At 43.6% G+C, this 27,581-nt stretch overlaps 1 protein-coding gene across 5 annotated transcripts in view; it reads right to left on the bottom strand.

The window, feature by feature from the left end:
- Positions 1-27,581, bottom strand: part of cacna1db (calcium channel, voltage-dependent, L type, alpha 1D subunit, b) — a 145,712-nt gene that overhangs the window by 57,026 nt on the left and 61,105 nt on the right. For all 5 annotated transcript variants that reach the window (XM_056246929.1, XM_056246930.1, XM_056246931.1 and 2 more), the window contains 9 exons: positions 23,252-23,477; positions 19,505-19,712; positions 18,431-18,551; positions 16,967-17,078; positions 16,837-16,882; positions 14,352-14,409; positions 14,131-14,263; positions 4,338-4,467; positions 2,858-2,917 (listed from right to left, as the gene is read on the bottom strand). In XM_056246929.1, coding sequence (XP_056102904.1) covers positions 2,858-2,917; positions 4,338-4,467; positions 14,131-14,263; positions 14,352-14,409; positions 16,837-16,882; positions 16,967-17,078; positions 18,431-18,551; positions 19,505-19,712; positions 23,252-23,477 — 1,094 coding nt within the window. The remainder of the gene's footprint in view (positions 1-2,857; positions 2,918-4,337; positions 4,468-14,130; positions 14,264-14,351; positions 14,410-16,836; positions 16,883-16,966; positions 17,079-18,430; positions 18,552-19,504; positions 19,713-23,251; positions 23,478-27,581) is intronic.

The following is a 27,581-nucleotide window of genomic DNA, read 5'->3' as shown; positions in this document are numbered from 1 at the left end:
AGGAACACAACACACACCAGTGAACTAAACACAGCACACACCAGTGAACTAAACACAACACACACCAGTGAACTAAACACAGCACACACCAGTGAACTAAACACAGCACACACCAGTGAACTAAACACAGCACACACCAGTGAACTAAACACAGCACACACCAGTGAACTAAACACAGCACACACCAGTGAACTAAACACAGCACACACCAGTGAACTAAACACAGCACACACCAGTGAACTAAACACAGCACACACCAGTGAACTAAACACAGCACACACCAGTGAACTAAACACAGCACACACCAGTGAACTAAACACAACACACACCAGTGAACTAAACACAGCACACACCAGTGAACTAAACACAGCACACACCAGTGAACTAAACACAGCACACACCAGTGAACTAAACACAACACACACCAGTGAACTAAACACAACACACACCAGTGAACTAAACACTCTCAGCGGGTTTGTGTTTAGTTCACTGGTGTGTGCTGTGTTTAGTTCACTGGTGTGTGTTGTGTTTAGTTCACTGGTGTGTGCTGTGTTTAGTTCACTGGTGTGTGCTGTGTTTAACTAAACAAGCACATTTCAGTGGTAACACTTTACAATAAGGTTCATTAGTTAACATTGGGTTAGTTCACCCCAAAATGTAAACTCTGTCAGTAATGACTCTCCCTCATGTTGTTCCAACCCCGTCAGACTTTCGTTCATCTTCAGAACACAAATTAAGATATTTCTGATTAAATCTGAGGGCTGGATCACTCCTCCATAGGCTTCTAAGGGATCGAAACTGGCCGGCCCAGAAAAGTTATTAAGTTTATCAAGCGACGAGAATACTTTTTGTGCGGAAAAAACAAACAAAAATAACGACTTTATTCAACTATTCATGTTCTTCTCTGTGGGCCTCGAGAGAGTTCACGCAGTGTAACAGCGCAGCGCTTCTGTGTTGTACGTCACATGCAGGCTCACTATTGGTCGACGCTGGTCATGTGTGTGTGTGTGTGTGACGTACAACCCAGAAGCGCTGCGCTGTTACACAATGTGAACTCACTCGAGGCCCACAGAGAAGAACATGAAGAGTTGAATAAAGTCATTATTTTTGTTTGTTTTTTGCGCACAAAAAGTATTCTCGTCGCTTGATAAACTTGAGCCACTGTAGTCACTCGGATTATTTTAACAATGTCTTTAATAACTTTTCTGGGCCGGCCAGTTTCGATCCCTTAACCCTCTGGGGACGGATTGGGTGGTACCGCCCAAAATGGCATACTTTTAAAAATGTGTAAATATCTTAAAAACTATTAATGATAGAGAGGTGCGGTCTTTTTCACCGTCTTCCTCAGATTCCGCTGAAAACAGTGATAACTTACCCGGCTTGTAAATATACACACTTCCTTGTTGCGCAATACCACTATGCAAAAGGCCAATGAAATCGATGTTGTTTGGCAGATTCCGCAAGCAACAACCAATGGAAAAATTGCCGATGGAGAAATATTTTTCTTACCCAATCAGAGGAAGGTTACCATGATGTTTCTAGCAAATCAGAGGACTCTGTAGCCTTGCAAGGGGTGGTACTATATATTTAGGGATATGACGCAAACAGCGTTGAATGGAGAGAAGGAGAGAGAGCGAACGGAGGCTTACGGAGCGGATTATCAGAGATTTATGAGAGAGAGACAGAACAATTATTATTATATATATATACATACAATTATATCATTATTTATTGTTTTAGCACTTTTATGATGGCAAGCAGTAAAGATTTACGGTGGAACAAGCTCTGGAACAATTACTGGAGAGTGACGAGGAGAAAGCATTGCTTAGAAAATTCTAAGCATTCCTAAGAAAAACACCTGGGACTATTTGTAAATAAAGTTAAATTTTTCATTGTTCTTTACACATTTTATTTGCCAATTACACATGTCTGTCAAGCAAAGGCTTTGACAAATATATTTTTTGTTCAAAAACTGTTCACTATTGTTGTGTGATGTGTGATTTTCAGAAATAAATGACAAAAATCTAATTTCCGTTTTTGAAATTCTCTAGTTTATTGTACATTTTTTACTCATACTTCCTTTATAAACTCATTACATGCATGCTTATGTTAGCTTAGGGTCTTCTGAATCCATAGATACCAAACACATAGTGTTCCATCTCCATTACATATGGTTTATGAGGCCAAATGTAAAAATAGAGAAAACAGACCAAAAAGGGCTTAGTCCCCAGAGGGTTAAGAAGCCTATGGAGGAGTGATCCAGCCCTCAGATTTAATCAGAAATATCTTAATTTGTGTTCTGAAGATGAACGAAAGTCTTACGGGGTTGAACAACATGAGGGAGAGTAATTACTGACAGAGTTTACATTTTGGGGTGAACTATCCCTTTAATGTATTAACTAACATGAACTAACCATGAGCAATACGTTTGTTACAGTGTTTATTAATCTTTGTTAATGTAAGTTAATAAAAATACAGCTGTTCATTGTTAGTTCATGTTAGTTAACTAATGTTAACAAGATTTGAATAAAGTATCAGTTAATGTTGAAATTAACATTGACAAAGATGAATAAATGCTGTATAAGTGCGGTTCATTATTAGTTCATGCTAACTAATGTAGGTAACTAATGTTAACTAACGAACCTTATTGTTAACTGGGACCATTTCATTTTACACATTTATATCAAGTGCAATCATACAGTAAAAGCAAGAGTAGAAATTAAAGGGAGTTGCAAATTCCTGTCCAACTCAACAATCACAAATAAGAAATGAACTAGTGAAGCATAATCTGGAATAAGTGAGAGGGTTATAATCATGGTGTGTAGAATGCAAATAGAAATAAGACAGGAGTCTTTACCTTCAACAAGATCTCCACTGTAAAGATAGCGGTGAAGGCGTAGTCTAAATAACCGAGAACCTGCAACGGACACAAGAAACTCAATCCAGTGGAAAGAATCCACAACAGAGTCAGTTCAAGTCTATTTGATTTCTACAGCGCCTCTATAATCCTTGAAGTTTCACAGCATTCATGTCTTTAGGCCCATTTAAATTAACAGACAAATGAAAAAATGGCAGGAAGTTGTAAAACAATGAATCTGCATGTGAAGCGTATTGTGAAATCCTGTTTATATGAAATAAGGTAAAACTATTTCTAAACTCCACTTCAGACATTCTGCTGACTATAAGTAACTTTACACCTACATGTCAACTAGCTCTCAGTAGAGTATTAGTAGAGTATTAGTAGAGTATTAGTAGAAATGTCTGCTTTATGTTGATGCTCCTCAACAGACTATAAGTAACTTTGCAACTGGTGAAACTCGAAAAATGAGAATATCGTGCAAAAGTTCATTTATTTCAGTGATTCAACTTAAAAGGTGAAACTAATATATTATATAGACTCATTACATGCAAAGTGAGATATTTAAAGCCTTTATTTGTTATAATAGGCTTGAAATATCTCACTTTGCATGTAATGAGTCTATATAATATATTAGTTTCACCTTTTAAGTTGAATTACTGAAATAAATGAACTTTTGTACGATATTCTAATTTTTCGAGTATCACCTGAACACTACCAGTCAAAAGATGTTTGATGTTTTTGGGGTCAGTAAGAATGTTTATTTTATTTTCCGGGGAAAGAAATAAAACAAATCAATACTTTTATTCATCAAGGATGAATTAAATTGATCAAAAGTTACATTAAAGACATTTATAATGTTACAAAAGAGTATTTAAAATAAATGCTGTTCTTTTGAACTTTCTATTCATCAAAGAATCCTGAAATAAAAATGTAAATAACTGTTTTTAACATTGATAATAATCACAAATGTTTTGATCATCAAATCATCATATTAGAGTGATTTCTGAAGGATCATGTGACACTGAAGACTGGAGTAATGATGCTGGAAATTCAGCTTTGATCACAGGGATAAATTACACTTTACTATATATTCACATAGAAAACAGCTGTTTTACATTAATAAAATTTCACAATTTTTATTTTTAATCAATTAAATGCAGCCCGGTGAGCAGACTAGACTTCTTTAAAAAAGCTTACAAATCTTACCGATCCAAAACTAATAAGTCTACTAATACTCTAATGAGAGTTAAGTTGAATGTCTAAAGTGGACTATCGAAATCTGAAACCTGAAATAATCACTCCGTCAAATGTGATAATAAAGAAAATGAGGTAACAAATCACACTAGTTCATAAATGTAACTGATGCTGCATAATTAGAAAGAAATGTCCATATTAGTCTATTATTTGTGTGTTTTATCCTGTTTAAAGAGCAGGTGATGTGGTGTTTTGACTGTGGGGTTTTTCTCGGTGGTCTTACGATGTTTCGGGCAGAGAAGTTTCGGATGGGGTCCTCGGCGGCCAGCGAGACCGAGCTCAGCATGATGAAGATGAGGATGAGGTTGGTGAAGATCTGATGATTGATGAGCCGATGGCACGCCACACGGATCCTGCGTTACAGACCCAAAACAGTGTGTGTGTGAGAATGAACAATGAGGAAACGCAAAAGATGTCAAGCTCTCTCCATAGATGATGTCAAGCACACGTGCAAAAAATTAATAAATCTCCAGTGTATCATAAACGCACCAGATGTGAACAGGTGGAAGTCAAGAATAATTACTTCAGTCTGTTCTTCAGCCTTGTGAAAAAGAAGTGTGCTTAATTTGATTGAATGTGCAGTAGTGTACTTTAAATATTTCATATATCTACACTCACCTAAAGGATTATTAGGAACACCTGTTCAATTTCTCATTAATGCAATTATCTAATCAACCGATCACATGGCAGTTGCTTCAATGCATGTAGGGGTGTGGTCCTGGTTGAGACAATCTCCTGAACTCCAAACTGAATGTCAGAATGGGAAAGAAAGGTGATTTAAGCAATTTTGAGCGTGCCATGGTTGTTGGTGCCAGACGGGCCGGTCTGAGTATTTCACAATCTGCACAGTTACTGGGATTTTCACGCACAACCATTTCTAGGGTTTACAAAGAATGGTGTGAAAAGGAAAAAACATCCCGTATGCGGCAGTCCTGTGGGCGAAAATGCCTTGTTGATGCTAGAGGTCAGAGGAGAATGGGCCGACTGATTCAAGCTGATAGAAGAGCAACTTTGACTGAAATAACCACTCGTTACAACCGAGGTATGCAGCAAAGCATTTGTGAAGCCACAACACGCACAACCTTGAGGCGGATGGGCTACAACAGCAGAAGACTCCACCGGGTACCACTCATCTCCACTACAAATAGGGAAAAGAGGCTACAATTTGCAAGAGCTCACCAGAATTGGACAGTTGAAGACTGGAGAAATGTTGCCTGGTCTGATGAGTCTCGATTTCTGTTGAGACATTTAGATGGTAGAGTCAGAATTTGGCGTAAACAGAATGAGAACATGGATCCATCATGGCTTGTTACCACTGTGCAGGCTGGTGGTGGTGGTGTAATGGTGTGGGGGATGTTTTCTCGGCACACTTTAGGCCCCTTAGTGCCAATTGGGCATCGTTTAAATGCCACGGCCTACCTGAGCATTGTTTCTGACCATGTCCATCCCTTTATGGCCACCATGTACCCATCCTCTGATGGCTACTTCTAGCAGGATAATGCACCATGTCACAAAGCTCGAATCATTTCAAATTGGTTTCTTGAACATGACAATGAGTTCACTGTACTAAAATGGCCCCCACAGTCACCAGATCTCAACCCAATAGAGCATCTTTGGGATGTGGTGGAACGGGAGCTTCGTGCCCTGGATGTGCATCCCACAAATCTCCATCAACTGCAAGATGCTATCCTATCAATATGGGCCAACATTTCTAAAGAATGCTTTCAGCACCTTGTTGAATCAATGCCACGTAGAATTAAGGCAGTTCTGAAGGCGAAAGGGGGTCAAACACAGTATTAGTATGGTGTTCCTAATAATCCTTTAGGTGAGATATATATATATAAAAATATTTACTTGCAGGTAATGTAATATTAGTAAAATAAACGTATCACTTAAGTATACTTAAATAGAGTTCACTTTAACACACTTAAGTACACTTTAAAAAAAAGTGCACTTTGTAATGACAATTAAAAGGATTCATTTTAAATCATTGTAATTTTGATGTGTTGACTAACAAACTGAAGCACACGAAAAGTATTATAATTTTAACTGTAGTGTGTGGATATTACATTAAACGTAAATATATTTAAGTCCCCCTGTGGTGAAAATCTAGCTTTTAATGTTGTTTATGTGTCTATGTGGTGTTTTGAATATGCTTTAAGACAAATCATGTGTAAATTCATAAGTCGACAGCATTGCTGAGTATTTCCTCCTTAAAACTGCAGTGAACCAAAGACAGTCTCAAAAACACGGTTTGAAATCGCTGGTGTTTCTGACGTCACAAACGACCTTTGTGATCAGATCAACGTGTGATCGTCAACCAGTGGATCTCTGAGCTGAGTGAGTGAGTGGAGGCGGGGCTCATTTGCATATTCATAGAACCGCATATACTAAATGAGGCAAGGGTGTCGAGTTACATTCAAGATATTTTAAGGCATGAACAATTTTAAATATGTATTTTTGGTGATCAAAGATGAAATTTAAGGGATAAAATGATTGACTACAGGGGGACTTTAAATGTGCTAATTGCAACTTCATCATTACAAATGTGTAATTACAAATATATTTAAATAAATGACATACAAGTATCAAAAGAAATGACATTTAAGTATATTTTAGTTTGCCATAAATGTTCGTCAGCACATTTAGCAGTACACTTAAACCATATTTCAAGGACAATAGAATTATTTAATTGTATGTAAAAGAGCAGCGTGAACATTCTGCTAAACATCTGGCCTTTGGTCCACTGAAGAAACGTCTCGGTTACGGATGTAACCCTCGTTCCCTGAGTAGGATACGTCGGATGACGGAGAATGGGGGTTTCGCCAGAAAGCCTATCATCTTCGAGTATTAAAAAACGAGGCTATGGCAATGAAATGCCATGGGTCAGCGGAATTTGCATAATGTATCTCCGCCTCACCGCGTGAGTATTTAAGGAGAGACACCTGCAACAGCAGATCATGTCTTCGCTGAGGAGCCGAGACTGAACTCAGGCGTCTACCCAGCGGTACAGCGGAAGTGGCAGGGAGACGTAACGTCTCCGTTCCCTACTCAGGGAACGAGGGTTACATCCGTAACCGAGACGTTCCCTTTCGTAGTCACTCCGAGTTACGTCGGATGACGGAGAATGGGGGTCCCCGTGTAATCACGCCACCTTCACAGCTGTCTTCCAGTGCCCTGCGAAGTCTGACCTCCCTGTCGTGATATAGGCACGGACGAAGGAGTCCTACTTAACACAGGAATACCAAGGTACACTGGGAAGCATATCTCAGGGGAGAAATGCCACAGCATGCCTACCCATAGGGAGGACTTAAGAATACACATATGGCCGAGGGGGCTTCATATGGAGGAACACTGGAGTGACCAGCCCGTGGGGTGGCAACTTTCAACTCCAGGACTGGCAAGGTGGCTTGCCGAGGGAAAGACACATGCTCAAAGAGGCTTACAGTGGAAATACACATGTGGGGGTTACTCAGAGGAGGAACCATGCACACGGAGGCACCTAGCCGACGCACAGGCAATAGACACTGGCGCCAGCGTCAACAGTGCTGGAGGAACTCAGGGCTTCAGAGAGGAAGGCTACCTGAGGAAATATCGCACGTATCCAGTCCGTGGATTGGAATGGCGAGCAAGCGAGACACCTAACTCCTAACCATGTTAGCTTGAAAAAGACAGTACATGGATGGGAGGAGACTGGCTCCACTCGGAGATTGTAAAATCTGGCGAATGTGTTGGGTGTCGCCCACCCTGCAGCTCTGCAAATGTCTGTTATGCTGGTATGCCAAAGCAATGGTGTCCACTATCCAGTGGGATAACCTTTGCTTGGAGAGAGCCTTTCCCTTCAGCTTCCCACCATAACAGACAAAGAGCTGGTCTGAGGTCCTGAAACACTGCGTCCTGTCTACGTAAGCACGGAGGGCGCGTACTGGACAGAGCAGTGCCAAGGCTGGGTCTGCCTCCTCCAGGGGCAGCGCTTGCAGGTTCACCACCTGGTCCCGGAAGGGAGTGGTGGGAACCTTGGGCACATATCCAGGCCGGGGTCTCAGGATCACGTGAGAGCAGGCCGGCCCGAATTCCATGCACGCTTCGTCAACGGAGAGTGCGTGCAGATCCCCCAACCTCTTGATGGAGGCCAGTGCAACCAGGAGCGCTGTCTTCATTGACAGGAACTTAATCTCCACTGATTGCAGAGGCTCAAAGGGAGCCCTCTGCAGGGCATATAAGACCACTGAGAGGTCCCAAGAGGGTACGAGAGGAGGGCGAGGAGGATTCAGTCTTCTCGCTCCTCTCAGGAACCTGATGATCAGGTCGTGCTTTCCCAGAGACTTACCTTCAACTGCATCGTGATAAGCGGCGATAGCGGCCACATACACCTTCAGGGTGGAGGGAGACAGCCTTCACTCCAGCCCGTCTTGCAGAAAGGAAAGCACGACACCAATCGAGCATCTCCTGGGGTCTTCTCTCTTTCGAGAAGAGCACCAGTTGACGAAGAGGTTCCACTTCAACGCGTAGACGTGTCTCGTGGACAACGCTCTAGCGGAAGTGATGGTAGCCGCCACCGCAGGTGGCAGGGTACTCAAACCTGCCTCGTCCCGTCCAGGAACCACACGTGGAGTCCCCAAAGATCGGGACGAGGGTGCCATAGGGTGCCCCGTCTCTGAGAAAGTAGGTCCTTCCTCAGAGGAATTGGCCAAGGAGGTATTGTCGTGAGGAGTATCAGTTCGGAGAACCAGGTCTTGGTGGGCCAGTATGGGGCGACCAATATGACCTGCTCCTCGTCCTCCTTGATCTTGCACAGAGTCCGTGCGAGAAGGCTCACTGGGGGAAACGCATATTTGCGTAGGCCCTGCGGCCAGCTGTGCGCCAGTGCATCCGTGCCGAGTGTGCCCTCGGTCAGGGAGTAATACAGGGCGCAATGGGATGAGTCGTGGGAGGCAAACAGATCTATCTGTGCGTCCCCGAACTGGTCCCATATCAGCTGGACCGACTGGGGATGGAGTCGCCATTCGCCAGAGGTTGGCCGGAGCCGTGACAGCTCGTCGGCTGCAAGGTTCCGCTCTCCTGGAATGTAATTAGCACGAAGGGACCTCAGGTGCTTCTGACTCCATAAGAGGAGGTGGCGTGCGAGTTGCGACATACGGCGAAAGCGTAGACCAGCCTGACGGTTGATGTACGCTACTGTCGCAGTATTGTCCGAACGGACAAGTACGTGTTGACCCAGGAGCAGCGCGTGGAAGCGGTGCAGGGCAAGGCGTACTGCCAGCAACTCGAGGCAATTGACATGCATGAGGCGCTGGGGTCCTGTCCAGGAGCCCGCGGCTGCATGTCCATTGCACATGGCGCCCCAGCATCTGTGGAGACAACAACATGCCTGGAAACTCGTTCTAGGGGAACTCCGGCCCGTAGAAAGCTGAGGTTCCGCCACGGGGTCAAGGACTGACGGCAGGTTGGAGTTATTGGAACTCTGAGCGTACCGCGATGCCATGCCCACCTCGGGACCCGATCGCGAAGCCACAGCTGAAGCGGTCTCATATGAAGCAATCCGAGTGGCGTTGCCGCGGCTGCGGATGCCATATGCCCCAGGAGCCTCTGAAAAAGTTTCAGTGGGACCGCACTCTTGCCCTCGAACTGTCGAAGACAAGTCAGCAGTGAGTGTGCGCGCTCGCTCGTAAGCTGCGCGGACATGGCGACCGAGTCTATCTCCATACCGAGAAAAGAGATCCTCTGCACGGGGCAAAGTTTGCTCTTCTCCCAGTTGACCCGAAGGCCCAGACGGGCTAGGTGCCGGAGCACTAGGTCTCTGTGTTCGCAAACCTGGACTCGAGAGTGAGCTAATATTAGCCAGTCGTCGAGGTAATTCAGGATGCGAACCCCGTGTTCGCGCAGGGGAACAAGGGCTGCCTCGACGACCTTCGTAAAGACGCGAGGAGACAGAGCCAACCCGAATGGGAGAACTGTGTACTGGTATGCCTGCCCCTCGAAAGCAAACCGAAGAAACGGTCTGTGTCGAGGTAAAATGGAGACATGAAAGTAGGCGTCCTTCAGGTCTATCGCTGCAAACCAATCCTGTGGCCGCACGCATTCGAAAATGCGTTTGGTCGTGAGCATCCTGAACGGCAGCCTGTGAAGGGAGCTCAAGACGCGCAGATCCAGGATTGGCCATAACCCACCGGTCTTCTTGGGGACAATGAAGTACGGGCTGTAAAACCCTGACCTCATTTCGGCTGGAGGGACAGTCTCGATTGCACCCTTCGCCAGCAGGGTGGCAACCTCCGCTCTCATGATCGGGGCATTGTCACCGACCAAAGTAAACGGACTCCCCTGAAGCGGGGAGGAGACCATGCGAATTGGATCGCATAGCCGAGCCTGATAGTTCGGGCGACCCAGCGGGACAGGTAGTCTGCTCTGCCAGGGGTCTGGCGACAGAGGGGGACGAGAGTGGTGTGGTCCGGAGACGGCACACACTGTCATCCGCGCCCTCAGAGACAGAGGGGGACGAGAGCGGCAAGGCCCGGGAGCGTCGCGCACTGTCGTCCGGCCCTCTGAGGGCTCAGAGATGGGATGCAGCTCTTTGGTTTAGAAAAGATTCTCCCCCAGCCCTCCACCGGGGGAAGGAGTGGCCCTGCAACCACTCCCTGAACAACTGCAACCCACATCTGAGCTGCCCGTAACGGGAGCGCCGCAAGCCTGGCCTTGGCGGGGCTGCGGGACCGGTACGGGCAGGGGCGCCTTCCTGCGACCACCTCCACGGCGCGGTGCTGCTGGGGGCCGGGCGGGAGGGGGCGGAAGTCGACGGAGGGCGCATTCGGCAGCAAGCGGACTGAGGCGTCTGAGCCGGCAGCTGGAGGCAGCAAAGCCGCGGGGTCAGACAAAATAGCCATAGTCCACTTCTGGGCGGCCGAGAACTGTTGGGCAGAGTCCTCGACCGCGCCGCCGAAGAGGCCAGCCTGGGATATGGGGGAGTTGAGGAAACGAAATCACTCAGCCTCGCGCACATCAACCAGGTTAGCCAGAGGTGTCTGACCACCTATGTGGACATCACCTGACTCAGGGAGCGTGTGGTCACCTACGTCGCTCGGAGAGCAAGGTCGGTGACGGCAGGCAGCTCAAGGATGAGCCCTGAATCAGCCCTACCCTCGTGCATGTCATTGAACACCCAGGAGGATGGCAATAACACGCAGTGAGGTGGCAGCCTGCCCCGCTGCTCTATAGGTCCCCGCCACCGGAGTAGACAAGAACCTACAGGCATTGGAGGGGTGCTTAAGAGTCGCCAGGCCAGGTGGAGGCGCTGTGGGGACACATAAGTGTTGCCACAGAACACTCCACAGGGGGAACCCCAGTGCACCCTAGGCCGCGGCCTCTACAAGGGCAGAGAAGGCGGAAGAGGCCACTGAGCAGTCGCGAAAAGTCAAGGAGACTTCCACGATCTCATGATCTCTTCATGCACGTCCGGGTAGAAAGGATTTGGGTTCGCCACCCCCAAAAACCAATCACCCGGGAAGCATAGCTGTGCACTCTGGATCAAACTCGTTATGCTAGCACATCCCGAGGACGGCAGCACAGACGAGCCATCATCTCTAGAGGACTCCAGCTCACCTTGTGATGCGGTGATACATGATTTCATCAGCCGGGGGACCGAATGAGACCGCGGGCCCGCGGGCGGGCCGGCGAACTCACCTGGGACCACGCAGGTTGCAATGTGAAAGACGGGGTGTGGACCGAGGAATTTTTCGTCGGTTTAGTTCCAAACCTGCCGTCTTAGGTCACCCTGGCCACCAGCCGAAGTATTATCTCACGTGGAGAAAAATAGATCGGGGTGTGGATGAGGGGACTCTCACTCATTGAGCTCATCGAGTCTCGACCGTTACATTGCGATGGTCACGTTCCCAGTGAGAGAACGTGACACACCCACGAGCGCTGTTTGAGCGCGATCAAAGCCCAAACACTCGAAACAGCGCTCGCGCCCATCAGCTGAATCTATCAGAATACCACACTCAGAAAAAAAAAAACACGGGCAGATCGTCTTTAGAAAGATGCGTCTTTAAAAAGACGTGCCGCGTGCAGCTCTTTAGTGAGAGGAAAAACTCCGCGGATGTTGAAGCGACCAGGGAGAACACACAGACTGGCAGACCACTGCTCAGCTCGCAGGCAATGTGAAACTCGCTGGATACCGCCGTCACACCAACACCGGAGAGTTCGCTCGTCTCGAAGAGATGTAGTCACTGAGAAAACTCAGGATTTGGCTTGTGGAGTGAAGAGATGCTCTTGGCTCCGAAGCGAAAACATGATCTGCTGTTGCAGGTGTCTCTCCTTAAATACTCACGCGGTGAGGCGGAGATACATTATGCAAATTCCGCAGACCCATGGCATTTCATTGCCATAGGCTCGTTTTTTAATACTCGAAGATGATAGGCTTTCTGGCGAAACCCCCATTCTCCGTCATCCGACGTAACTCGGAGTGACTACGAAAGGGAACAAAGTGTTTTCAATCATAAACAAAGGCACTTAATATAACTACTCTTAAAAGAAAATCTTCTTCTCTTTCTCTTCTTTTCTGCATTTTCACTTCTGCTGTAGATTGTGTACTAACTGTAATCTAGCTTCCAATGAGAAATGAAAGACCTTTCAGCTTTCAGCATGACAATGATTCAAAACACATCTAAATCAACAAAAGAGCACAGAAAGATGAATGTTTTGGAAATGGCCCAACCAGAGCCCAGATCTAAACCTTATAGAAGATGCCCATGAGATGCCCTCGCAATTTACCAGATCTGGAACCTTTTTGCAAAGAAGACTTATAGTAATATAATATCAATATTCCCAAGTCGAGATGTGCCAAGCTGATAGACCATACACACTCTGTGCTGTAATACACTTATGCAGTTAGTTATTCCAAGTCTTTTATTTGTATCTTTTTTCTCTGAAATGTGTTTGGTTTTAAGTGTCATTGCATAGGTTTAAATTTTTACATTAAATGTGCAAAAGTTCTGATATGATTTATCTTCATTTTTCATTTTTTTACAAAACAGAAACCAGCTGTTTTAACAGGGGTGTGCAGACTTTTTATATCCACTGTATTTTAAACTTGGCATTGTGTTATATGAATATTGTTGGCTTTTATCATAAATTGCTTGTGATGTTGCTCCGTTGCTTTGAATAAAAGTGTCTATTAAACAAATAAATGTACATGTAAAGACAGTCATGGTGGTTTGGAATGAGGGTGAGCAAAAGAAGTCCCATTTCTGAGTGAGTGAACTATCCCTTTATAGGGGTGGTTGATTATGATTTCACTTTTCTAACTAGAGTTAGTGTGTAATGTTGCGTTTTAAGCATAAACAACATCTGCAAAGTAAAGGGAGATATTTTCTTTTACAGAAATCACTTTTTAAGGACTACAACAAACGGCTGGTAGGGACTACAATGAGCTTCCTCCCGGAAGTTTATGTAAATGTATCTAAAATTTACCCCCCCCCCCCCCCCCCCCCCCCCCCCCCCCGAACGCGATTTATAGATTATCATGACAGAATATGCTAATCAATGACTAGAAGATAGTTAACTCCACCTCAGATACATAAATTCATCAATTAACCATTCAGAAATGTCCTGTTGCTTCTACATGTTGTCACTTCTTGAGTCTCTCCATTTTTGTCCGACTCCGGTTTGAACATAAAAGGCTAAACGTTTTTTAAATATTCAGTGTGTATGTGTGTGAGGTAGTCAAAGCTGCTAAGACACACACACACACACACACACACACACGAGCTCTTGAAGCTCCGCCCCTGCGCCGGGAGCAGCAGCTCATTTGCATTTAAAGAGACACACACAAAAACTGTGTGTTTTTGCTCACCCTCAAAAAGTGACAATTTTAACATGCTATATAAACATATCTGTGGGGTATTTTGAGCTAGAACTTCACACACACACTCTAGGGACATCAGAGACTTATTTTACATCTTGTAAGAAGGGCATTGTAGGACCCCTTTAAAGGTTTGTATATGTGTGTGTGTGTGACATACGGGTTGGAGTTGCTCAAGATGAAGAATGCGCTTCCCTCTGGGATCGGTGGAGTCTTTTCTCTGAGACTCAGCTCTGACAGTCTCTGAGGCCTCGGCCCCGACGGCACCACGGGCTCTTGCTCCTCATCCTCCTCTACACACACACACACACACACACACACAGTGATCAGCTGACTCCACTGGAGCTCAAGTGATGAGAGTAAATACTATTAGAGGTTTACCTAAAGAGTCAATCATCTCCTCGGCCTGATCCTGATCGGCCTCCTGATCACCAGACGCCTGAAACAAAAGCACCTCAGTGATAGAGATAATGTCGAAACAGCAAAAAATGTGTTTCCTACTCGATACTTTTGTCTTGTTTTTCAGTACAAATATCTAAACATTCTTAAAGGGTTAGTTCACCCAAAAATGAAAATTATGTCAGTAATTACTCACCCTCATGTTGTTCCAACCCCGTAAGACCTTCGTTCATCTTCGGAACACGAATTAAGATATTTTTGATGAAATCTGACAGCTGGATCACTCCTCGGCCTCGAAAAGTTATTAAAGACATTGTTAAAATAGTCCAAGTGACTACAGTGGCTCAATGTTAAGTTTATCAAGCGAAGAGAATACTTTTTGTGCGCAAAAACAAACAAAAATAACGACTTTATTTCAACTATTCATGTCCTTCTCTGTGTGCCTCGAGTCAGTTCACTAGTGTAATAGCGTAAGCTTCTGTTGTTGTACGTCACACGCATCACCCACATGACCAGCGTCGGCCAATAGTGAGCCTACGTGTGACGTAGCTCTACGCAATCACACTACGTTAACTGACTAGAGGCCCAAAGAGAAGGACATGAATAGTTGAAATAAAGTCGTTATTTTTGTTTGTTTTTGCGCACAAAAAGTATTTGATAAACTTCGTCGCTTGATAAACTTAAGATTGAGCCACTGTCGTCACTTGGACTATTTTAACGATGTCTTTAATAACTTTTCGAGGCCGGCAAGTTCAATCCCTGAAGAAGCCTATGGACTAGTATGGAGGAGTGATCCAGCTCTCAGATTTCATAAAAAATATCTTAATTCGTGTTCTGAAGATGAACGAAGGTCTTACGGGGTTGGAACAACATGAGGGAGAGTAAATACTGACAGAATTTTCATTTTTGGGTGAACTAACCCTTTAAAGCCCGACTGAAGTGCCTTGGAACGCGCTTGTTTGATGCGTTGACGTAATTTCCACTGAAACAGGAAGCTGAGGCAGGACATATTGAATGGCTCCTCCCCCTTTTCAAACAGCCAATAGCGTTTAGTTTCCCTCCCAGACTGACAGCACCATTGAAGCGAATCCGAGCGCTGATGAAACGCTGGACTCAATAGTAGAGATGTGAATAAACTCGTCATTTCATTCTTAATCAACGTACAGTTGGAAAACGGAGTAAAACTGGGGCGGAGCCTCAGATTCTAGAGAGCATGTGATTGGACAGAAGATGTGATGAGAAGCTGAAGTGATGTCATAAACATCCCTGATTCATTTTAGCGGAAGTGAGAGACTGTGAGTTTTGAATGCTCATATCTCCTAAATGTGAATTTTGTCATTGTTTTGGAAGCTTATTCAAAACCTTAAGGCTGACGTATTCATACTAAAAGCTAAAACACTTACATTTTGATTTCAGGGGGCCGTTAAATCAAGATACATTCTCTTGAAAAGTAAAATTACTTACTGAAAAAAATAATTAAAATTAATTAAGTTTATGCTTAAAACAGAAAATATCTGCCAGTGGGGTCAGAAAAATCAACTTAATAAAAAAAAATACAAATAATATGGACCTCATTGGCAGATATTTTTTCTTGTCTAAGCATAAACTTACTTTGATACATTTTTCTTCATGCCTTATTTAATTTTCCTTCTAAAGTAAAAGTATCTTGATTCAGGAATTTTTCAATATTGTAGGATGGTGATGATAAAGAAAGCAGATGGATATAATTCCAGTTGTTTTATAAACAAAAAACAAAAAAGGTAATACAAATATTAACTCAAAATTCAAGAGTAGGAGAAAACGTAACAACGTAGGTCAGACAACAGAGGACACCGAACTACAAACTGTGGAGGGTTTAAATACACCGAATAATGAGGAGTAGAACAAGACACTGGTGGGGACTAATCAATCAACAAATGAGTAACCATGGAAACAAACAAGAAATGGGAACAAAGGAAACAAGAACAAAAACAAGGAGTGCAAACTACAAAGTCCATGAAAACAGAACTCAACTGAACATGTGAAGATATTTTTTCTTATTTTAAGCATAAATTCACTTAAAATAAATGCCTATTTTTCAATGCCTTACTGAGTAATTGTCTTACTCAAGTAAATGTAATGGAATTGTAATGGAAAACAAGACTAAACTACTACACTGTAAAAAGTGTTCAAGTTCAATTTAAAAAATTGAGTAAACCCGCTGCCTTAAAATTATTAAGTAAATAAACTTAATGTTTAATTGTAAATATTAAGTTGTGAACTTGACAATTGCACATTACTTAATTTTTTCGATTAAGCATCAAATTTATTTACTTAACAATTTTAAGGCAACGGGTTTCCTCAATTGTTTTAAGTTCAGTCACCTGATCACTTTTACAGTGTGTAAGAAAATATTTTTTTGCAGAAAGTCACAAAATGATAATGTTCAGATGACTTATTTCATGCTATGCATATAAATATCACTCACCTTAAAGTTTCCCTCGTCACCATCTCTCTTGAATATGCTCATACTCCTGCACAAAACACCGTCGGTGTGTTAGCAGACATCAGTACTCAGTGTGTGAGGACACTCTCAGGTCATCAGAGACGAGTGTTACCTGCTCTTCCTCCTCTTGTTCCTCTTCTCCTCCTCTTTCTGGGCCGAGTTCAGGCTCTCAGCGTCTGCCAGGTTATCCACAGCAATGGCCAAGAACACATTCAGTAAGATGTCTGATCACATGTGTTAAGAATGTGTTCTCCCTGAATCCATATTCATAAAACGAGAGATATCCAGTGTACCGCTGAACATAATGTGTTTCCTTCTAACATCGGTGTTATTAAAACTGATGTGTCATTGTTCAACTAGCTAGTTATAAACATGGGTAACATTTTATTTTACGGTGTCCTTGTTACATATGTTACTTACCACAGTTATAGTAAATGATGCATAATTACATGCAATTAACCCTCAACCAAACCCTATAGTAAGTACATGCTGTTAGTTATTATTACTCAGTACTTAAATATATAATTACACTGTAACAATGACACCTTAAAATAAAGTTTAACCAAATCATGTCTTTAAGATTTTTGAGTGCACTTTAAATGGGCAAAAATTGTACCTTTAGATGTGCAACAGCTTGGCACTGGCACAGTACCCTTAAATGGACATCTTTGTATTTCATTTACCCCTAAAAGATAGTACCTGAAGCGTTCATATTTACTACTCTAAATTATTAATACTAATTAATAATATTATTAATACTGTATTAATACGCACATTTTAGGGGCATTTAAGGACCAATGTTGTGCCTTTAAGGGTACTTTCCCAATGCTATTGTGTGTGTGTAAGTAAGTAAATAAATAAGGTCCATTTTCTGCTAATGTTTTTGATAGGGTAAGGACAATGTTACAACATGTAAACAAAAGTTGTCCAGGTGTCTGTAATGCAACATGTTCTTGTGTTGTGTAAAGAATTTTAGAATGCAACAATATGTTGTATGCTCATGTTTTTTGGCCAATTTAGGCCTGAAATGTCATAATTTCATGCCAGTATTTTTTAATATACACTACCCGTCAAAAGTTTAGAATGAATGTTTTTCAAAAGTCTCTTCTGCTCACCAAGACTGCAATTATTTGATATAAAATACCAAAACAAAAACAGTAATATTGTGAAACATTACAATTTAAAATAAATGTTTTCTAATTTATTCCTGTGATAAAGCTGAATTTTCAGCATCATTACTCCAGTCTTCAGTGTCACATGATCCTTCAGAAATCACTCTAATATGATGATTAGGATCATGTGACACTGAAGACTGGAGAAATTATGCCATCACAGTAATACATTACATTCAAAATAGATGAGTTATTTTAAAATATAATAATATTTCACAACATTGCTGTTTTAACTGAATTTTTTAACAAATAAATAGACATTTTAAAAATAAAAACATTTTTAAAATGTAATTATTCAGAACTTTTGACTGGTAGTGTTTGGCTTTGTTCAGTTACACAGTCGGAAGACATCTTGTACAGTGAGGTATTTTAGTCATAAATGTGCTGAACACAAGGAAAGATACAGTTCCCACAGATGAAGAGGATGATGAAGTAGATGCACACGAGCATGCCTGAGGAAGAGGGTCCTCCATACGCCATGATCCCATCATACATCACTGTATTCCAGTCCTCACCCGTCAGGATCTGAGGACGAACACAGCAGAACCATGAAGTGTGTTTGACACAGCATGCCGTATAGTAGCTAGAGTAGATGAATGTGCATGAGCTCCATCAAAAACTGTCTCTTGAATAATTATACATGCTGCTTTCAAGATCATGATCATGCTAATTTGGACAATAAATGATCATAAAATGGTAATTTATGATTATCGTATTCATTCTTATTCGTATTTGCAATGTATTAAAAAAAAAATGTTTTTTTAGGTTGGGCATAACATGAACATGTGACTCTATAACGCCTGTACTTTGAGCAAGCAGTATGTGTAAATGTGTCTGTGTAAATGTGTGTGTGTATCTGTGTAAATGTGTGTGTGTGTGTAAATGTGTCTGTGTAAATGTGTGTGTGTAAATGTGTCTGTGTAAATGTGTCTGTGTATCTGTGTAAGTGTGTGTATCTGTGTAAATGTGTGTGTGTAAATGTGTCTGTGTAAATGTGTCTGTGTATCTGTGTAAGTGTGTGTATCTGTGTAAATGTGTGTGTGTAAATGTGTGTGTGTAAATGTGTCTGTGTATCTGTGTAAGTGTGTGTATCTGTGTAAATGTGTGTGTGTAAGTGTGTCTGTGTAAATGTACACTTCTGGTCAAAAGTTTGTGGTCAGTAGGATTGATCAAAAATGACACTAAAGTCTTTTACATTCTTACAAAAGGTGTCAAATAAATGCTGTTCTTTTTAACTTTTTATTTATCAAATAATCATAAAAAAGTATCACGGTGTCCGCAAACATCTGAAGCAGCAAAACTGTTTTCATCATTGATAATAAATTATGTTTCTTGAGCAGATTTCTGGAGGAGCATGAGAAATCACACAGGAGAATCTTACCGACCCCAAAGTTTTGAATAGTAGTATGTACACACGCACACGCACACACACACACACACACACACACACACACACACACACACACACACACACACACCTGAAACACAGTCAGCAGGGCTTGAGGGAAGTTGTCAAAAGTGCTTCGTTTAGTAACGGTCTCGTCGAAGTTGAACTTCCCGCCGAAGAGCTGCATGCCGAGCAAACTGAAGATGATGATGAAGAGGAAGAGCAACAGCAGCAGAGACGCGATCGACTTCATGGAGTTCAACAGAGAAGCCACCAGATTACTCAGAGACGCCCAGTGCCTGGACACAGAGAGAGAATCAATACAACCAGCACCACAAGTCAAGTCAAGTCTCCTTCATTTATACAGTGCTTATAGCAATATAGAGTGTTTCAAAGAAGCTTTACAGTGATAACAGGAGATTACAGTAACAGATTGTTTTGATTTTACAGCAGCTCTAGAATAAAGTTATTGTCCAGCTAATGTTATTTTTGATTGATTCACTTCCGTTGCAAAGATCATTAGTTATTAACTATTTTATTACACAACAGAAAACGTCTCGGTCACGTATGTAACCCTAGTTCCCTGAATAGGGAACGAGACGCTGCGTCGAGACGCTGTGGGAACGCCCTGCGTGAGTGCGTCATGAAGCACGGATGGGATCAGTCCAATGGCGAGACGGAGCATCATATTTTTATGACATCATCGACCAGGAAACTATAAAGACCCCCTGAATCATAACAGCGCCAGCTTCTGATAGCAGGGTTCCAGACTGCGACCATTTTTTGAGAATGTGCGAGTTAAAATGTTATGTGGTCGCATTTGTGCGAGTGGACGCTTGAGCAACTGAATGCCGCTGTATCAGCTGCTGCAGTCCGTAACTTATGTTCAAAATGAACGAGTAGGCTACATCATGAATCCATTTTCCAAACCGTGTTTTTGACTTATTCTGAATCACTACGGTACGCCTATAATAAGTGTTTATATTCGGACTATTTTATCCCGGGGTCGTCTCGGCTGCGGAGTAGCCCAGTGCCTGCGTGACTCGCCATAGACATTAACGGAGAGAAGTTCCGTCTACAATGTTCTTCCGCAAGACAAGTGCAGTTTATTTATTGACTTACGTAGACATCACGCGCATTGCACACTGATGGTGAAACGCGCCAATTACGAATTCACGAATTAAGGCATATAAAAATGATAAAAATGGTCTCACGAAACACAGAGCCCCTTCCTCCTACGTCTTTTCAGCGGTTATATTTTCCTCTGTCGAGCGATTACTCTCATGATCGCTCGACAGAGGAAAAGGAAATTATTATAAAATGCAGAAGGTAAGGAGTGTGAGATTTCTGCTTTTTGTTACAGCTATAAACTTTGATAACGAAAAATCTGTATCAGTTTATTATAATACTCTAATCTTTTAAAATGTAATGCATACATATCTATCTAAAAGATAGATAGATAGATAGATAGATAGATTAGATAGATAGATAGATAGATAGATAGATAGATAGATAGATAGATAGATAGATAGATAGATAGATAGATAGATAGATAGATAGATAGATAGATAGAATGATTCAAATGTAAATAGATAGATTGTATATAATTCAAATGTAAAATGCTTAAAATTACAGATTAAAATTACTGTCCAAAATCCATGAAAATCCTGAAATTTGGCAATGATAATTAATATATTACAGGTATTTCTGCTGCAACCCAGAAAGCATTTGCTAGCCTTGGTCCATTAAAACCACTATTCATCAGCATGCATTGATTAATCCTGTGGCATGTAGCGGAAAAAAAAAAGAGAAAAAAAGGTGCGACCAAATCATATGCTGGTGCGACCAACTGAGAAAGTTGGTAGCACCAGTGCAACCAGTGGAAAAGTTAGTCTGGAGCCCTGGATAGGCTGAAGCATGTCGATCACGGGAATGCCGGGAGTATGCCAGGGCGACGCAGCGTCTCGTTCCCTCTTCAGGGAACTAGGGTTACATACGTAACCGAGACGTTCCCTTTCAAGGGAACTCGAGCTGCGTCGAAAAGCTGTGGGAACGCTAATACCCACGACCAGGGCTTGACACTAACTTTTTTGCTCACCCGCTGTGGCTAGTGGTTTTTCAAAGTTACTAGCCACTCCGCTTTTTCACTGGCCAAAATTTTGACATCGATATCTTAGGGAAAAACTGCCATATCGATATTATTAATATTATCTCATTATTTGGCAGCCGGTATATTAGGCTGCTGTTGCTTTAAGACATGACACACAGACCCATTATACTGTTTTAAATAGCCAATATACTTGTCTTTATGTGCAAGCATTTTGGGTGTGAGCACAAAATCTGCAGGAATGAGTATAATTGTGCTCAATATGCACAATCCCTCGCCCTGTAACCAACAATATTCATCCGGAGCAAATTAAACGAGTGAGTAAAGGGGTTTGTGTGTTAAACCTCAACCATAGAGAGCCTTAGCCCCTCCCCTTCCGGTCGACCACCATGGGACCTTATTTCGGAAAAATATTGTATGGTAGTCAATGGCGAGAGACAACAAATATTTTGCTCTCGTTTGAATTGTGCCCTGAATTACACATATGATGTTTGTCCATTTAAAAGATACAGTTTAAAGTCAAGAAAGTCGCAGTTTGATGTAAAACTGTTGAGGTATAAGACTGTGAAAATACGTAATTACAAAGACTACAAACCCCAAAGGCGCACATTTTCTCTCAATGAATGAAGCTAACTTTACCGAAGCTAACTTTACTAAGCTAACTTTACTGAAGCTAACTTTACGAAGCTAACTTTACCAAAGCTAACTTTACTGAAGCTAACTTTACTGAAGCTAATTTTACTGAAGCTAACTTTACTGAAGCTAACTTTACTGAAGCTAACTTTACCGAAGCTAACTTTACTGAAGCTAACTTTACTGAAGCTACTGAAGCTAACTTTACTGAAGCTACTGAAGCTAACAAGCTACTGAAGCTAACTTTACTGAAGCTAACTTTACTGAAGCTAATTTTACTGAAGCTAACTTTACTGAAGCTAACTTTACTGAAACTAACTTTACTGAAGCTAACTTTACTGAAGCTAACTTTACCGAAGCTAACTTTACTGAAGCTAACTTTACTGAAGCTACTGAAGCTAACTTTACTGAAGCTAACTTTACTGACAGGGCTGCCAACTCTCACGCATTGAGCGTGAGACTCACGCAATTGAGCCAATTCTCACGCTCTCACGCCACACCCCCGATTTCTCACGCTGAAGTGTCAACCCGGTCGGTCAAATGCCTGAAAGATAAGTTTATCTATAGATCTACCAGTTGAGCCACTCGTGATCGACTAGTTTTACCGCAAATTAGTTAAAATATCCTGTAATCTAGAGCGAGCGTGCATGCAAGACAGATGTGTTGAGCTCCTAATGGCGCGGTTCTAACCACGCACGACACCAGAGAGGTAAGCGAGCGAAAGAGCTTGCGTGTCGTCCGAAACACAACACAATTGAGCGATTTTCACATAAAACTAAATGTTACTCTTCTGTTTCATGACAAACTGCGACTTTCTTGACTTTAAGAATTATCTTTTAAATTGACAAACATCATATGTGTAATTCAGGGCACAGTTCAGACGGAATAAAAAGATAAGTTGTCTCTCGCCATTGACTACCATACATGTTTTTTTCCAAAATAAGGTCCCATGAGCCGGAAGCGGAGGAGCGGGGCTTAGGCTATTGCCACAAATACACCCGTGCGACTCGAGACTGGTTCTGTGATCCAGGGTCACATACAGTCGTCAGTAATTACAGCATGATATGAAGGCATCTGATCATGTGAGCTGTCTCTCACCGTGTGACTTTAAAGATCCTGAGGAGCCGAACGCAGCGAAACACAGAGATGCCGAGCGGAGACATGACCTCGAACTCCACGAGGATCGTCTCCACAATGCCTCCGCAAACTACGAAGCAGTCGAAGCGGTTGAAGAGCGACACGAAGTACGCCTGAAGCCCCAGACTGTACATCTTTATCAGCATCTCACACGTGAACAGGGCTAACAACACCTTATTAGCCACATCTGCAGACAAACACATCACAACAAAACAAGCCGTCAGTTCTAATCAAACTTTACTCATTTTTGTTCTGACAAACGTCAGGTGTGTAAAGCAGTGGCGTTCTGCTATGGGGAGTAAAAGTCATCAGTTTTATGTTTAATACTTATTTTAATGTAAATTCATGTTACACTTACACCTAATGTGACACATTTTTCAAAGATAATAAATAAACAAACATCACTTACACTATCAAGAAAACAACAACTAATCAAATTCTATTTTGTACAAGTTAATAGTTAAGCATTTTTACATTTATTCTAAAATAACTATACGAGCACAGTATTAAATTTGATATTTCATGTATATTTTATTTGTTAATATTCAACTTACATTCAACTTACATATATATATCAGTTTATACAATGGTCTGTATAAACACTTAATTCTGATTGGCTGGAAGATGTGCATTAAAAAGTAGTTCCAGTCAGTTTAATCACTGTTCTATTCATTGGGAACGTCTTTAATCGTGACCCGCTGTGAATATAGTATGTAAACACGTTGATAGAATCGACCAGAAGTAATATAGCCTCGGTCGGTGACGTCATCGTCGCGCGCCCGCGTGCACCCGCGCACACTCTCGCGCACCCGCGAGGCTATAAATAGATGAGCCGCAGGTACATCGTCAGGTCTTTTGTCTTCAGAGACCTCTCTGTGTTGGTGTGCAAGCATCTATTTTCTCTCTGCTACAGATCTTTGTTAGGAGTTATTTAGCTTTATACCTGACAGTGTGCAGAATTTTCACTCTTTCTCATCTCTTAACGTCATTTAAAGAGTTCAAAAAGCAAAAAGAGAAATTAGTCAGCAAGCTAAGGGCTGTGTCCCTCCATGTTCTCGACCGATGTCAGAACTGTATACACACGCTTACTGCTTTGTGTGTTTGGGGGAGGAGCATGCGGCCGCTGCATTGGAGTCAGGGGAGTGCGAGCATTGTGAGCTTTTCACTGTTAAAATGCTTCGCGCTTGTCTTGGCTACTTTCAGTCCGCACCTGCATTATCATCATGGGGCTCCCGAATGGATTTGGCTGACGAGCAAGAGACGGGTCCGTCCCTTTCGCTTGCTTGTTCACCAGATCCACTCATTCCCTCGCGTGATCCCGAAGCGCATCCCGGTCCCCAATCTCTTGGGTCTACGGACTTCGAGCAGCCAACCTCTGAGCACTCCTCGCGCGATGATAAATCTGTCGAGGAGCTTCTCGAGGTGGTTACTCGCGCGGTGGCCAGATTGCAGCTTGACTGGCCTTGTGAACAAGAGACCCCCAAACGCAGTAAGCTTGAGGATAGGTTTTTGTCCGGTGGCAGGGGGGAGGGACCTCAACATCAGTCTCTCCCCTTCTTCGAGGACCTCCATGATGAGCTATCTAAATCATGGAGAAAACCATATACCTCTCGTGTCTTCGTGCCTTCGACGTCGACTTTTTCGACTATCGTGGGTGCAAAGGCGCGAGGGTATGCTGAGATGCCCCAGGTTGAAGAGACGCTCGCCAGCTATCTCTCGCCTAGGTCTGCATCTTCGCTTAAAAAACCTACCCTCCCCTCAAAGCCGTGTAGAATAACATCTTCGCTTGTGGGTAAAGCTTACCAAGCTGCAGGTCAGGCAGGTGCTGCGCTGCACACAATGGCTGTGTTACAGGCATACCAGGCTGACCTCTTGAAGGACCTGAGTGTGGGTACAGCGATAGATGAAGCGTTTTCTGAACTGCGCCGAGCCACAGATCTGTCTCTTCGTGCCACTAAGCAAACGGCCCGTGCCATCGGCCGTTCTATGTCCGCTTTGGTAAGCACGGAGAGGCATCTGTGGCTCAACCTCACAGGCATCAAAGATAAAGATCGTGTCTTTCTTCTTGACTCTCCAGTTTCTCCCTCTGGCCTGTTTGGCGACTCGGTCAACTCAGTAGTCACCAGGTTCAGGGAGGTCAAGAAGCATGAGGAGGCGTTTGTTCAGTTCCTTCCTCGCCGCACTCAAGGGGAGGGGCCATCGGCCACCCAACCTCTCCCTGGTCCTTCAAGACCTAGGGAGGTTAAAAAGCAGAGCGTGGTGAGCCGTGCTCCTCCTAGTAAGAACTGGAGACAGGCTCGTCAGGCTCAGCAACCTCCCAAGCCAGACCTCAGGACTATCATCAACAGAAAGAAGAAGTCCTGATGGTCTGGCGCCCAGTCTGGTGGGGGTAGCCCCCGCGGGACGGGGCGCGTATTATATCTGACCGCCCCTTCTCGTTACCCTCACAAAACCTCTCCATCCCCGCCACCTTTGGTGCTTCGGGGGGCAGCGGTTTCCAGCGAAATGTTAGATGTTCCGTTGCTCCCTGCTTTCATCCAGGGCACGGAACATCTAACATCCCCTCAAGAGGAAGTATTAAAACTGATACCACTATCAGAGAGTCTGGCAGCATGGCAACCTCTGCCAGGCATTTCTGCTTGGGTATTAAATTGGATACAGAATCCAATTTATTCATCGTCCTCCGCATTTCAACGCCGTGGTCTCCACTTCCGTAAGACCGGAGCTGATGCATGTACTATCACAAGAGCTACAAACTCTTCTGAGCAAAGAGGCCATAGAACATGTTCCTCTGCCAGAGAGGGAGTCGGGCTATTACAGCAGATACTTCCGGGTCCCCAAAAAGGACGGGGGGTTGCGTCCAATTCTTAGATCTTCGAGGCTTAAACCGTACAGTCAAAGCGCTCAAGTTTAAGATGTTAACCGTCAAGACGGTCGTGTCGCAAATTCAACATCACGATTGGTTCGTCACGATCGATCTGAAGGACGCATATTTTCACATACAAATATTGCCACAACACAGGAAGTTCCTGAGGTTCCATACCAATTTCGGGTTCTTCCATTCGGCCTAGCCTTATCATCCCGCACGTACACAAAATGCATGGATGCAGCACTGGCTCCATTGCGACTCCAGGGCATTCGCATTTTGAATTACATCGACGATTGGTTAATACTAGCACAATCGCAAGAGATGGTGCTTCAATACAGAGACATCGTGTTGGCTCATCTAGTTTCTCTAGGGTTGAGACTCAACACCAAGAAAAGTGTTCTTTGTCCTGCCCAGAGAACGACTTATCTCGGAATCGTTTGGGATTCGATTACGATGCGGGCACAATTGTCCCCCGCTCGAATCGAGAACATTCGGCTAACTATGAGCAAAGTCAGGCTAGGTCAAGATCGTACTGTTCGTCAGTACCAAAAGATGTTAGGTTACATGGCTTCAGCATCCACGGTGATTCCTTTGGGGCTATTGCACATGAGACCCTTTCAGTTGTGGCTAAAAGCCAGGGAATTTCATCCAAGGGCCAATCCTCAAAGGCAAATAAAAATGACGCGCCGCGGGCTTCGTACACTATCTCTGTGGCTCAGACCCCGGTTCCTCGCCTTGGGTCCTACTCTAGGGGCGCCTTGTCGTCGCAGATTGCTAACGACAGACGCCTCCCTGTTGGGCTGGGGAGCGGTCTTAAGTGGTCGTCCAGCTCAAGGGGAATGGGAGGGTCATCAGCTCGATTGGCATATCAACTGCCTCGAGCTGATGGCGGTATTTTTTGGCCCTGAAATACTTTCTCCCTCAGTTGAAAGGCTGTCATGTCCTAGTGCGGGTGGACAACACAGCGGCAGTTTCTTGTATATAAATCCCCAGGGAGGTGTGCGCTCACGCAATCTGAACAAAATAGCGAGGCAGATTTTCCTCTGGGCCCAGGAGAAGTTCCTGTCACTCAGGGCAGTGTACATCCCTGGGCACCAGAATGTGGGAGCAGATTTACTGTCCAGACAGAAACTGCTGACGGGGGAATGGAAACTCCACCCAGAAGTAGTCGATCAGATCTGGACCAGATTTTACAAAGCGGAAGTGGACATCTTCGCCTCCCATCAGACAGCGCAATGTCCCCTCTACTTCTCTCTGAGTCACCCAGCCCCCCTGGGTCTGGATGCGATGGCGCACACATGGCCCAAAATGCGCCTGTATGCGTTTCCTCCAGTGGCTCTGCTCCCGGGAGTTCTAGCCAGAGTTCGCCAGCAAGGGTCTTGCCTCTTATTAATAGCGCCGCGTTGGCCGAACAGAATGTGG

This window comes from Rhinichthys klamathensis, unplaced genomic scaffold (genome assembly GCF_029890125.1).
Source record: "Rhinichthys klamathensis goyatoka isolate OS25496 unplaced genomic scaffold, OSU_Roscu_1.1 h1tg000040l_1, whole genome shotgun sequence".
Classification (NCBI taxonomy): domain Eukaryota; kingdom Metazoa; phylum Chordata; class Actinopteri; order Cypriniformes; family Leuciscidae; genus Rhinichthys; species Rhinichthys klamathensis.
This window is presented reverse-complemented; position numbering and strand designations above follow the sequence as displayed.